This window comes from Lepidochelys olivacea, assembly GCF_965140295.1.
Source record: "Lepidochelys olivacea isolate rLepOli2 genome assembly, chromosome: 7".
Classification (NCBI taxonomy): Eukaryota; Metazoa; Chordata; order Testudines; family Cheloniidae; genus Lepidochelys; species Lepidochelys olivacea.
Window position 1 is genome coordinate 33,482,823 of NC_140417.1, and position 11,737 is coordinate 33,494,559.

The 11,737-nt window shown below is 59.7% G+C and overlaps 1 protein-coding gene across 2 annotated transcripts in view; it reads right to left on the reverse strand.

Annotated features, from left to right (window-relative positions):
* The window catches only part of EHBP1L1 (EH domain binding protein 1 like 1), a 28,517-nt gene extending 19,714 nt beyond the window's left edge, over window positions 1–8,803 (reverse strand). Inside the window, exons 1-6 of one of the 2 annotated variants that reach the window (XM_084633877.1) lie at window positions 8,557–8,803; window positions 7,962–8,189; window positions 2,765–2,822; window positions 2,500–2,595; window positions 1,960–2,013; window positions 411–589 (exon numbers count right to left, since the gene is read on the reverse strand). In XM_084633877.1, the coding sequence (XP_084490003.1) occupies window positions 411–589; window positions 1,960–2,013; window positions 2,500–2,595; window positions 2,765–2,822; window positions 7,962–8,065 (491 nt within the window). In that variant the 5' untranslated portion in view covers window positions 8,066–8,189; window positions 8,557–8,803. The remainder of the gene's footprint in view (window positions 1–410; window positions 590–1,959; window positions 2,014–2,499; window positions 2,596–2,764; window positions 2,823–7,961; window positions 8,190–8,556) is intronic. The other variant, XM_084633878.1, reaches the window with a different exon arrangement.
* Between the last annotated feature and the right edge of the window lie 2,934 nt (window positions 8,804–11,737).

Here is an 11,737-nt window from a genome sequence, read left to right on the forward strand (position 1 = left end):
TGCCAAGGTGACCTCTCTAAACCAGCCTCTTCCTCAACAGTGGTGCCAACGTGGCTGCCCGGAGAGACCCTCTAACCAAGATGGCTGCCCTCTGCCGCCCTCCTCGCTCATGCCAAGATGACTGCCTAAGCCACCTTCTTCCCCTGCAGCCATGCCAAGATAGTCGCTCTCAGGCAGCCATCTGCCTGCACCAAGATGGTCACCAAGAGCACTCATCCTCAGTCAAGTCTTTTGCTCTTTGCCCAGCCCTTCCTTGGGCCAAGCCCCCATGCTGCCCCCCCGTGCCGGAGCAGCATGGAGAGGGAAGTGCAAGCCAGAGCCCCTTCCTGTCCCACCCCATCCCACCAAGGGACACTGCTGTTCCCAGACAGGCCTGTTTCCGTAAGCCCCACTTTATTGACAGAACTCACGTGGCTTTGCCCTCGCGCAGGAAGGCGCAGGACAGCGTGAGCTGCAGCGTGGCAGCTACCACCTTGACCGAACGCGGCTTCAGCTTCAGCTTCAGCTCGGCCTGGGCAGGCGTGGGGCGGGCAAAGCGCTGCAGGTTAACATCGGCCGAGGCCAGCACCTTCCGGTGCCCCTTGGACTCCTGGGAAGAGGGAGTGAGCACTGTGAGCAGGGGGTGAGAGGAGAGTCCTGACTCCCAGCCTCCCTTACCCGAAAACCACTAGACCCCACTCCACTCCCACAGCTGGGGAGAGAACCCAGGAGTCCTGACTCCCAGGCCCCGTTCACTCTAACCACTAGACACCACTGCCATGTTACAGATGGGGATAGAACCCAGGAATCCTGATTTCCCATTTTTCCCTCAGCTACACTGTCCCCTTTACAGACTATGTGCTGTTAAACGGCTGCTGTGTTCCTCCTGTGACCTAGTAAGCTCTTGGAGCCAACTGGGAGAGGGCACAGAGGGGGTGCTTGGGGCTACAGAAATCCCTTGGGTCTGGCACATGCACAATAATTCACCAAAGGGTGGCAGGCAAAGTCTCTACTGAAAGCCAGTAGCCCACTGGTTGTCATAACCATTGCAAAATGTACATACAGATAATACTTCAGGAGCTGTATATCTACAATAACAATTATGTTCTTAAGGTCTGGGAACTGGGGCTGGTCACCCAAAGGTGACAAACAGCGGGAGGCAATTGACGCTTCTCCCCTGCCTGCTCCTGTGTGCGGCACATCCTGCATGGCTCCCAGCGGATACCCTATTAGCATTACTACGCCTGAAGCTAATCAAAAGTTTGCTAAACTCTGCAAGGAAGATGCAGTCAGGGAAAGGCAAGCAGCCAGGGGTATCCTCTTATTGAGCAGAGGGGCACAGCCAGCCTGGCTGTTACGCACTGGGAGGAAGACTTTGGGGGAGCTACTCTTCATTAGACAGGAAAGTGACTTGTTAGGTAAGTCTAGGCTCGAGAAGGCAAGTTATGAGTTTATTGAAAGTTGCGGTTTGTTCCCTACACCTTCACTTGCTACTTCTAGAGGTCTAGTCTTTGTTAATTAAACTGACGCCTGCTTTCACTGGGCGCATGGCTGAGTGCTATGTTACCCGGAGAGGTGATCTCAGCTGGGGCGTCCTGTACCCCTGGGAGCAGCATATCAATGAACCCTGAGAGTATCCAGCGGAGCAGGGGCTGGGCACTCCAGAGAGACGTTTGCAGGGCTGGTGGCTGGAACAGGCCGGTTGCTAGCCTGCAGAGGGACAGCATTGGCCTGGGGGACACTTGTGCTGCCTGTGGCTGCTGGAGTTGGGCCCCGATAGGCACAAACAAGAGTCCCTCACACTAAGGACAGGAGGTGACAAGGTGCCTCCTAGCCTTAGCGCCCTGGGAAGCGTCACACCACCCCAGAGGCAGCTGCACTTGACAGCCCTGCATGGCTTTGCGATGGAAGATCCCATGTCCTGGCTGGCCACTGTCATCCAGCCCTGAGTTACCGCACTCTGGTTCTCCCTGGACGTACGTTCTCAATCACAAACGTCCATTCCTTGTCTTCATACTCCTCCACGTGGGGGTCCTGTGGAGGGGATAAGGCAGAAGATGAGAGGGGCTTTGCACTGTTTGTTGCACTGGGGCATGGGGGGAGTTGTACGCAAGGGTGCCAGTGTGTGTGTGTTGTCGGGATCGTACAAAGGGAGGCCTGAGCGCGTGCCAGCCCCACGAGACTGCACCCAGCAGTGTGCGGATGGGTGTGTGACCGCAAGTGTGAGTGCCCAATGTGCACCCACAGGTACGCAGAGGAGCGGACAGGCACAGCAGTGCACGGGAGGCTGTGAGTTGGTGTGTAACTGTGAGCCAGGGAGCACGCCCCAGTGCTTTTGTGCAAACCCTGGCACAACCACAGAAGAGCCGCACATCTGGGTAAGAGCCGTTTGTTGCTGGTGCGAGTGCTGTGCCGAGTGTGTAGGCCAGTGTCAGAATACACGTGTTAGTGCAAAGGAGTGCATGAGCGTGCGTGCGCAACAGGGCGATGGCGTGCTTGTGCGAGCGGCAGCTGCCATACCCGGTACAGCGTCACCATTATATCCACATTCTCCGGCACCATCCACACGACCATCCCCCGGTACGGATTCTTGATCCCCGGCTGCCAGCTGTGAGCCTGCAGAACACACACACAGCCAGATCAGAGCTCATGCCCCCAGGGGGAACAGCCACGTGTCACATTCCCTTCCCCCCCCTTCACCCCCCCCCGAGCCAGTCAGTCCCCCCACCATGGGGCTGCAGCAGAGCTGGCCCCCCTACAGAGAGGGGATCCTGAATCCACCCACCTTGGAGCAGACGCGTCGGTTCCTCCTGGTCCAAACCACAATCAGCTTGTCTGGCTGCCTGTGAGGCGAGAGGGAGGGAATGAATGAACAAATTAGGAGGGGAGGGGAGGAAGAGCAGTTAAACTCCCGAGGACCCTCCCCACAACCCTTCCCATTGGGATCAGGGTAGCAGGTGACCCAGGTCCCAGCCCCACCATCTGCCCCTCACTACCCCCATGGAGAATCTTCCCTCCTCACCCCTCTGCCAATCCCCAGAACTGCCCCCCTTTATGCAGCTTCACTGACTCTCCCACTCCTTGCCCAGTCCCTAGAAGTAGAAGCCCTTCTAACCCAATATCCCACACTTCCTGCCCCCCAGATCTGACCAATGTCCCCCTCCATCCAGTAACCCCTCTGGTTAGAGCAAAAGTCAGGACACTTGGGTTCTACCTCGGGAAGGGGAGTGGTCACCAGTGCATTAGCTCAGGAGGGGCTGGGAGCCAGGACTCCTGGGTTCTACCCCAGCTCTGAAAGGGGCGTGGGGGCTAAAGGTTAGAACTCTGCTCCCAGTTTGGGCTGCCCAGAGAGCAGCACATTGCAGAGCTGGGTGGGGAGGATTTTTATCTTCCCCCGCCTGGCTGCTGGGCGGGTATGGCCCAGCCTGAACCCCCTGCTCGCCCCACACGCAGTGAGAGACACTGGGGCAGAAAGAGATAAGGATTGGAGGAAGGAGCCTGGAGAGAAAAATACACTGAGGCATTGGGATCAGCAGTGACTGCAAGGGGCATGCACCCCCTGCTGTACAGCACCACACTGGGGCATTGGGGTCAGCAGTGACTGCCAGGGGAGAGAGCCCCCACTGAGCCCCCACCCTGCTCCCTGCTGCCCAGTCTCCCGGGTCCAGGTAGGAGCAGGCGCAGCCAGCCCTAGCATGGTACAAACCAGTGAGTCACTCTGTAGATCTGAGAAGCTGTGTTTGCCGGGACACGGCAGACAGGGTGTTTACTCAGGAAGCGTGAACGCCATGGCTCACTTCGCCAAGGGGTGTGGGGATCCCAGCCCTGCTCTCCCTGCAGGCCACTGTCTGGGCCAGGAGTCTGAGGCCTGTGTCATAGTCCTTGAGAGGTGCTGGGCACCTCCTTCTCCCCTACCCAATGCCTCTGCTTCACCCCTTGACATCAGAGCGTCTGGATCTGAGACATTTTGCTCTGTATCTTTCACAGCCATGTGGGCCAGACCCTGGGGTGGGGCCGGCTGGTGCTTGCACTCTTGCGCCCCAAGCCCTGCAGAGCTGCAGGCATTGTAGGGAGTTGGGGGGGTGTCAGGAATCCTGGTGCTATCCCCAACTCTGGGAGGAGAGTGGTCTGGAGGGTTAGAGCAAGGGGAGAGAGGGACTGAGAATCAGGACTCCTGGGTTCCATTACTGGCTGTGCCACAGATCCTTTGCACAACCTTGGGTGATTGTGTGTGCGTCCCAGTTTGCTAACTCCCTAGCAGGGATGCAGACAGGGCTGCAAAGTTGTATAATTCATTACAGGCTGTAAAGGCTGGAATTCCTGGCTCGAAGGCACGAGGGAAGAGCTGAAGGCTTCTTGCTCCTCCAAAGGGATGTTCTGGAAACTCTGCGTATGCAGCCCAGCCCTGACTGGCTGGGACGCACTTCCAAAGCATACTTGTATGTGAGGTTATCTCAACTCCTCTGCAGCTCCTATTCTCCAGTCTGAGATGCACCCACCTCTGGGGAAGGGCATGGGGCTGTTTATCCGAGGATCCCCCACCCAGGGCTCAGATGCAGCTGCCTCTGGGGTGGGTCACAGGGGCTATTAAGGTGGGGTACTGCCCAGCTGTAGAGGAGGGCACTGGCTGCCAGTGGGTTTATCACATGGGAGCACTGCCGACTGGACATGGCGTTCGACTCACCAGCTGCACAGGGAGTTTCTGGCCACAGGTCAGTGGCTGGCTGAGTGGGGGGTGTCACTGCTGCTCTAGCTGACTGTGAGCTGAGGGGGGGCAGGGACGCAATGGCTGGGGGGGATTTCTGACCAGATGGGTGAGGTTAATGACAGCTCACCCTGTTTATTTACACAGTCCAGCCCCCAGAATCACCATTCACACCATGAAAAAAAGCTGGGAACATCCTGACAGCAGGTGGATACAAGTGATCAGGGCCTAGCCTCCCCCACATCCACCACACAGCCCCAGGGCTCCCCTCCCAGCTCTGCCGGTGCCCCTCAGTCCTGACCTGCAGCCCCTTCCTATCCCAGCCCTGGGCTCCCAGAGGGGTCGGGCTGGCCTGCAATGCTATGGCGTCTATAGGTCAGCTCCCCATCTGCCTGTGTCAGTCATGGCCTCGCTCCCCCACCCCGATGCTGTCACTGATTCCCAGGGTCCCCCCTCTCCCAGAGTCTCAGCCAAGGCCCTTCACCTCCAACCCACAGACGTCACTCTCCCAAGGTCAGCGGGCAGCCCCAGAGCAGCCCCAAGGGCCCATCCAGCCTGGCACCTTCACAACCAGGAGTTTCTAAACCTCCTGCTCGCCAGAATGTCTGAGCCCTGCCAGGACACCCAGGAGGCACCCCTCCCCCATCCCGGCACTGTCACAATATTGACCATTGCAGGGTATTCTTAGCTCTTGTATGAGGTGGAAATATAAACACACGCAGCTTGTAGCAAATCCTCAGTCCCCGCTTACAGCCCCGCCACAGCTCAGCTGCAACCCAGCTCTGGCTTCCCCCACCTACAGTTCTGCCGGTGTCCCTCGCTCCCGGCCCACAGCCCCCTGCTAGCCCAGCCCTGGGCTCCCCCGCCTCCAGCTTGGCTAGTGTCCCTCACTCCTCCTGGCCCACAGCCCCACGCTATCCCAGCTCTGGGCTTCCCCTCCCAGCTGCCAATATTCCTCACTCTCAACCTGTAGCCCCCTGCAACTCCAGCCCCGAGCCCCTGGCCGGGTGAAGTGCTCTGAGACCTGGGCCAGTTTACAAGCACCTTCCTCCCTCCTGGGCTTGTGGCCAAGGGGCTAAATTTAGCTCTTTCAGGAGGGGGTCGGAGATCAGAGCATCTATGCAGGTGCTGAGCTAAATTGGTGTCTTGCTGGGAAACTTGATACCCCCTAACTCCTCCACAGACCTGGATTGGGGCAGCCAGAGCCCAGGGGGCAGGAAGGCTGGGGAGAGATGGGTTGGGGCTTTGGGCCCCATCCAGGGACTGGGGTGGGGGAAATCCCTGGGACATAGCAACAGGAGAGGTGGGAGAGGAAGCATGAAGGGTGGGGTGGGAGAACAGGGAGGGGTCATGGGGAGAAGAGGAGGGACAATGAGGAAAGGGGAGGGGCATATGGGAAAGGGGGAGGAGCCCCTGAGGGAGAGAGATTGTGCGGAGGAACCATAAAGAGGGGGAAGGAGCGTTTGAGGGCGGGGATTTGAAGGGAAGGGGAAGGGCCTGGGGAACCCTGTTGGGACACTTCTGCTCTGCAAGGGCCCCATATCTAATTCCACAGAGAAGCCTTTATCCTGCCCACCCCCTACAGGCCCACTCTTCCTACAGTCTCTCTGCCTCTCTCCCCTGCACCCCAGGCCCCCTCCCCCCCTCCCCACTCCCTCCTGTTTCTATTTTTAGCTGCTGTCACTAAATATTTATCATTTTTCCATTAATCCCTTTTAAGGTCATTTTAGTTTAAAAAAATCCCAAGAGCTCCCTCCCCCGCTGGCTCCTCCCATTTCCATGGAGATGGTCCAGAGACTCAACCACTGTAAACTGGAGTGTGGTCCAGAGGTTGAGAGACGGGGATCTTTTCACTTCTAGGTTCCCCCTAAATCACAGAGGATGTCTCCAGATCTAGCCACCCCCTTCACCCGCCAAAACAGGAAATGACGAGATTCCCCCATCTCCATGTTCTAGAGCATGCTGTAGACTCCAGCCCTATCCCAATCCTAGAGGAACCCTACCACCACCTGTCACTTCCCATGGTCTAGTGCACGTTCTAGATTTCTCCTGCCCCAGCCCCTCCTCCAGGTCTCGAGAGACACCCACCTTCTGCCAATCCCTGTGTTCTAGAGCATGGTCTCGATTCTTCTGCTTTGCCCCCCATTCTGGAGAGACCCCCCCCACATCCTGCCAGTCTCGAAGTCCTAGGTTCAGCTCTAGATTTCACCTCCTCCACAAGCCCTGCATGGACAGGGGCACACCTCCACAGATGGCATGGTGGGGGAGACCCCTGGCTGGTTCTCCACTTGGGCCTGAGGGGCCAGTCTGCATCGACCAAGCCCCACAGCGGGCTGGACCCTTAGACTTTGCCCCTGCCCCATCAAATCTACAAACACCCTTCCCAGCTCCACAACAACCAAGCCTCCTTACACCTCTGTGCAGAGGCCAGCCCCAGGGCACCCCCCTCTGACCCAGGAGCTGCTAGGGGTGCTTGGCTCAGCAGGAGTTTGGGGGGGGGAGATTTGGAAATGGGGAGCATTGGGGTGGAAGCAGCAACATGGGGGCAGAGGAGGAGGGGGAAGTCTCAACCACTGTAAACTGGAGTGTGGGGATTGACCCCTTTCCTCACCATGACCGGGGATGGAGGTGTCCCATCTTCCAGCCCAGACTTGACAGCCCCCCCATGACAACAACCTGGACTTCTCTCATTCAGTCACCCCTCCCAACAGTATTTGGGGGCTCCCTTCCTATGGCTAAAATAGAGGGGGAAACCCTTCCCAGAGTGAAACAAGTGAACGCCTTCCCCCCCGCCCTGGTGTATGGCTGAACTGCCCCCCCATTGGAGTCTGTCAGTAGAGAAAGAGTTAATTCCATCCCTGCCAGAGGTACCTGGCCCCCTCCTTAAATCTCCTTGATTAAGTAACTCATATTAATAAACAAAAAGAAGAGGCTGAGAAGAGCTTCCCTCTCCCTGTGACAACACCCCCCCCCAATGCTCCAGGGGACACAGCCCCTCATCCTCCCATCCCTAATCTCCCCTTTAGATATACTGGGGTACCCCGAGCCAACCTCTGCCCCTTAGATATCCTGAGGTCTCCCCATGCCCACCTCTGCCCCATAACATATACTAGGGCCCCCCCACGCACACCTCTGTTCCTTAGATATACTGGGGTCCCCCCCATGCGCACCTCTGCCCCATTAAATATCCTGGGGTCCCCGTGCCCACCTGTGCCCCACTCCAGGCTGGCTGCGAGCCGGACTGTGTCTGCCCCAGGGCGGGGCTGGCCCCACTCACCATTTCTTGGTGCACTCCACCATCAGCTCCTGGTAACAGGCCACGAACTGAAACTTGGAGGCGCGTTTGCCCACGCGCTGGAGTCTCTTCCACGCGGAGCTCATCGCGGCTCGTGGGGGGTCCCGCGGAGCAGCCCCCGGCCGAGCCGGGCCAGGCGCCTCTCAGGTCACGGCTGCCTCCGCGGCCCCGGCCGATGCCCCTCGATGCCCATAGCCCCAGACCCCGAGGCTGCCGGAAAACGACACCCGAGCGGCGGCGGCTTGGATGCGGGCACTGAGCCAAAGGGGCTTCCCGAAAAATCACGGGTGGCTTGATTCACCCCCCGGACACCCCGATCCCTGGGGGGGCGCTTGGCTCTCCCCCTGGACACCCCGATCCCTAAGGGGGCTGCGCTGCCCCCGGACACTCCGATCTCTGGGAGGCTGGGCTCCCCCCCGACACATGGGGGGGGCTGGGCTCCCCCCGGACACCCGGTTCCTGGAGGGATGGACTCTCCCCCCCTCCCGTGGGGGGCTTGGGTACCCCCGACACCCCAATCCCTGAGGGGGTTCTTGGCTCTGCCCCCCGGCCCGCACACCCCGATCTTGGCTCTCACCTCCGGTGTCTCCCCGGTCCCGCTCTCTGCCCCCGGGCCAGACGCCGGGCGGGTCAGTTCCAACTCGGTTCCCGTGTCCGAGCCCGACAGGGAGAGAAGGGAAACTCCGGCGACTGCGAGAGAACGAGGGGCCGAGGGAGCCGTGCCAGGCTGCCAGCGCCTGTCGGCCGGCCGTGTCTGCGCTTCCTGGATCCCGCACGCCCCTCCCCGGGACTCGGGGTGCCGGGGGTGAGCGCTGGGCCGGGCTGGGCCGAGCTCGCCCCGCGCAGGAAGTTCGCGCGGAGACGAAACTAGAAGCAGAAGGGGGCGAAAGGAGAAGTAGAGACAGGCGCAAGCCCGGCTCCCCCCAGCCAGGGAGTAGGGGTGGGGGGCAGGGCGGGGCTGGGGGTAAATGGGGCCCTTACTGGAAATGCGACCCACCAGGGTGGTCACTTTAGCCCAGGCACGTCTGGGGGGTAAGGGAGAGCTCTGACATTGGGGGTGGGGGTATATGGGGAGAAGGGGAGGGGGCTAAATGGAGGGGATGGGGAAAGAGTGGGGGTAGTGAGGGGGGATGGGAAGAGTGGGGGGTTGATGGTGTGGGGGAGGTGCAGATGGGGGGCAGCCTGGGAGATGGACAGCAGCTGCCCCCCCAACAGTCAGGGATTCACAGTTGAGGGGCACAGGTCTTGTGGGGGTGGGAGAAGGGGTAAATAGATCTGAGGTTGATTAAAAGAGTCCCACTGCACTCCTATGCCACCTTCTCTGGACACCCCCCCAATATGTGCCCCCCCATCATTACTTCACTGAGGAACTAGGTTATCTCAGTCCTGGGGGGGATGAGGCAGGGGAGGTGACACAGCGTGAGTGGGGGGAGAGGATCACAACAGGGGGTCACAAGTGAGACTAGACTGGAGACAGACTCTCCCTCTCCCTGTAACTTTCCCAGCCCAACCCCCCTGCCCCTCCCCCACAGAACCCCACCCCCACCCCCCTGCTCACATAGCTGCCCGTGGGCTCAGCGGGTATAAATACCCAGTAAGCCGAGCTGGGTCCTGGCATCGGAGCCGCCTGCGCTCTGGGGTGGAAAATTCACCACCCCAAATTTAGAAACGGCCTGCCAGGCCCAGAGAGCAGCCAGTTCCCCCAGCCCCGGGCAGGGGCCTCCTGCCACACGCAGCCTCCTGCAAATGTGCATACACCAGCACAGGTGTTGGCACAAGGATCCCTGCCCGGCAGGGTCACACACACACAAGCCACAAGCCCATAGGCCTCCCCCTGGCTCCCCTGCGGTTACTCACGCCCGGCCACAGGCGGGTGCACAAGCCTGTGGCCACACGTCTGCCTGTCACTTGTGTGTGTGTCACGCGTCTCAGGGCATCTGGACAGCCAGGGGCAGTTGATGGTGAGCTCATGTGCCCCATCCTGGACTCCTGCCACGCTCCAAACACAGGTCTGGATATGGGATGAGCCCTTCCCCGCCCCCCACCCCGCCCCAGGGGTTGACATGACCATTCCAAAGCGTGTGTGTGTGGAGCGGGGGGCAATGCCCCCATCAACCCTGTGTCCCCGCTGCCCCATACAAAACCAGCTGCCTCTCACTTAACGGCTGAATCACCAGTCCCCACCTCAAAGTTTACTCACCAGAATCTGCATCTGAACCAGGGTGTCACATCTTGGTCCTCACTCCTGTCGCACAGGCCCCTGCTACCCCAGCCCTGGGCCTTCCCCCAAGCCCTGCTGCTGCCCCTCACTCCTGTCCGACAGCCCAACGGATGCACTCCCAAACCCACCCAGACCCTTTCCATTGTGATTTCTCTTGCCAAGCACTGAGCGATCTGTGGGCTCCTGGGCTCCTCTAGCCATGCACACCCCACCTGGGAAGGAAGGGCGAGAGGGGGTGGGCTGTCAGTTTGGGAAGAACTGGCAGCTCCTTCCCAGTCTGCCTCTACCCACCCCACCCTCCAATTCCGGTGTAGGGGGCACAAACTTGGGGGCTGACAGCAGAGCAGGGATGGGCAGCTGCAGAACACACTGCTGAACCCTAGGGGGCACAGGGGGCAGGGCAGACGAACAGACTGGTGCACCGTGTGCTCCAAGGGCACTCAGCCATGGGAGTCCTGGAGCCTGCGGAGGTCTCTGGACTCATTTGGGGCAAAAAAATAAGCAAACGAGGAGTAGAAAGCTGACCCCCAGCCCCACACTGTGCTCCTAGAGGTGAGACTAGAACCCAGGAGTCCTGGCTCCCAGCCCACCCACTAGACCCCATCATGCTCCCAGAGCTGTAGAGTTGGTATAATTTAGACCACTCAGCTGCCCTGCAGCTGGGAGAAGGGTTGGGGTAGGATGTATTGTCCACAGTCCAGCCAGGCCCAGGCCCTGCTGTGAGGCCCGGCTCCCTCCCTGGAGTGGGATGGGGAGGGGCTAAGGATAACAGGCTCACAGAATTGCCCCCCCACCCCCTGCAGGGGGCTTCCTGCCAGAGCTGCTGGGTGAGAATAGGAGGAAGTGGGGCTGGCAAGGCCACTGTGTGTGGGGATCCTGCCGACCTGAGCCGGACACGGCTTGGGCCTGAGGGTTCAGGGACCCCAGTGTCCCCTCAATCAGCCAGGGGGGGATGGACACCAAGATTGGCTGGGCCTGGAGGGATAGGATTCCTCCGCCCCCCACATCCTGCTAATGGAACCATGAGCCCATCTCCCTGGAGGTCGAAATTCAGACCCATGGCCCCGCCTGCTGGCCATGAACAGTCCCTGCAAGAATTCTCTCCAAGACAGTTTTTGCCAGGGCTCAGCCTCTGGGCTTGGCAGTTCCTAGCCCCGGGACCTCTGGGCTTGACTGTTCCTAGCCCTGGCACCTCTGGGCTTGGCATGTCAGTTATGAAAGTAAAAAGATTGCTTGAGCCCTGGCATCTCTTTCATTACAAATTAAACAGTGCACAGAGCCTGCCAGGTTCAACACCCCTGCCCCTTCTGTCCCCAAGCAGGTGGGGCAGGAGCAACCGCTGGGGTTTTTGGGGAGAACATGGTGTCACCAACCCCGAACATTCAAACACCACAAGATGAGCCCCAAAATCACACCATGAGAAGGAAAGATGAAACCATGGTTTGGAGTCTGTCTCCCCATGTTCCTCCCACACTGCTGGGACCCCTCCCATGGGGCTGCTTGCCCTATGCCGCCCTCCTCCCCCACTGCCAGGACC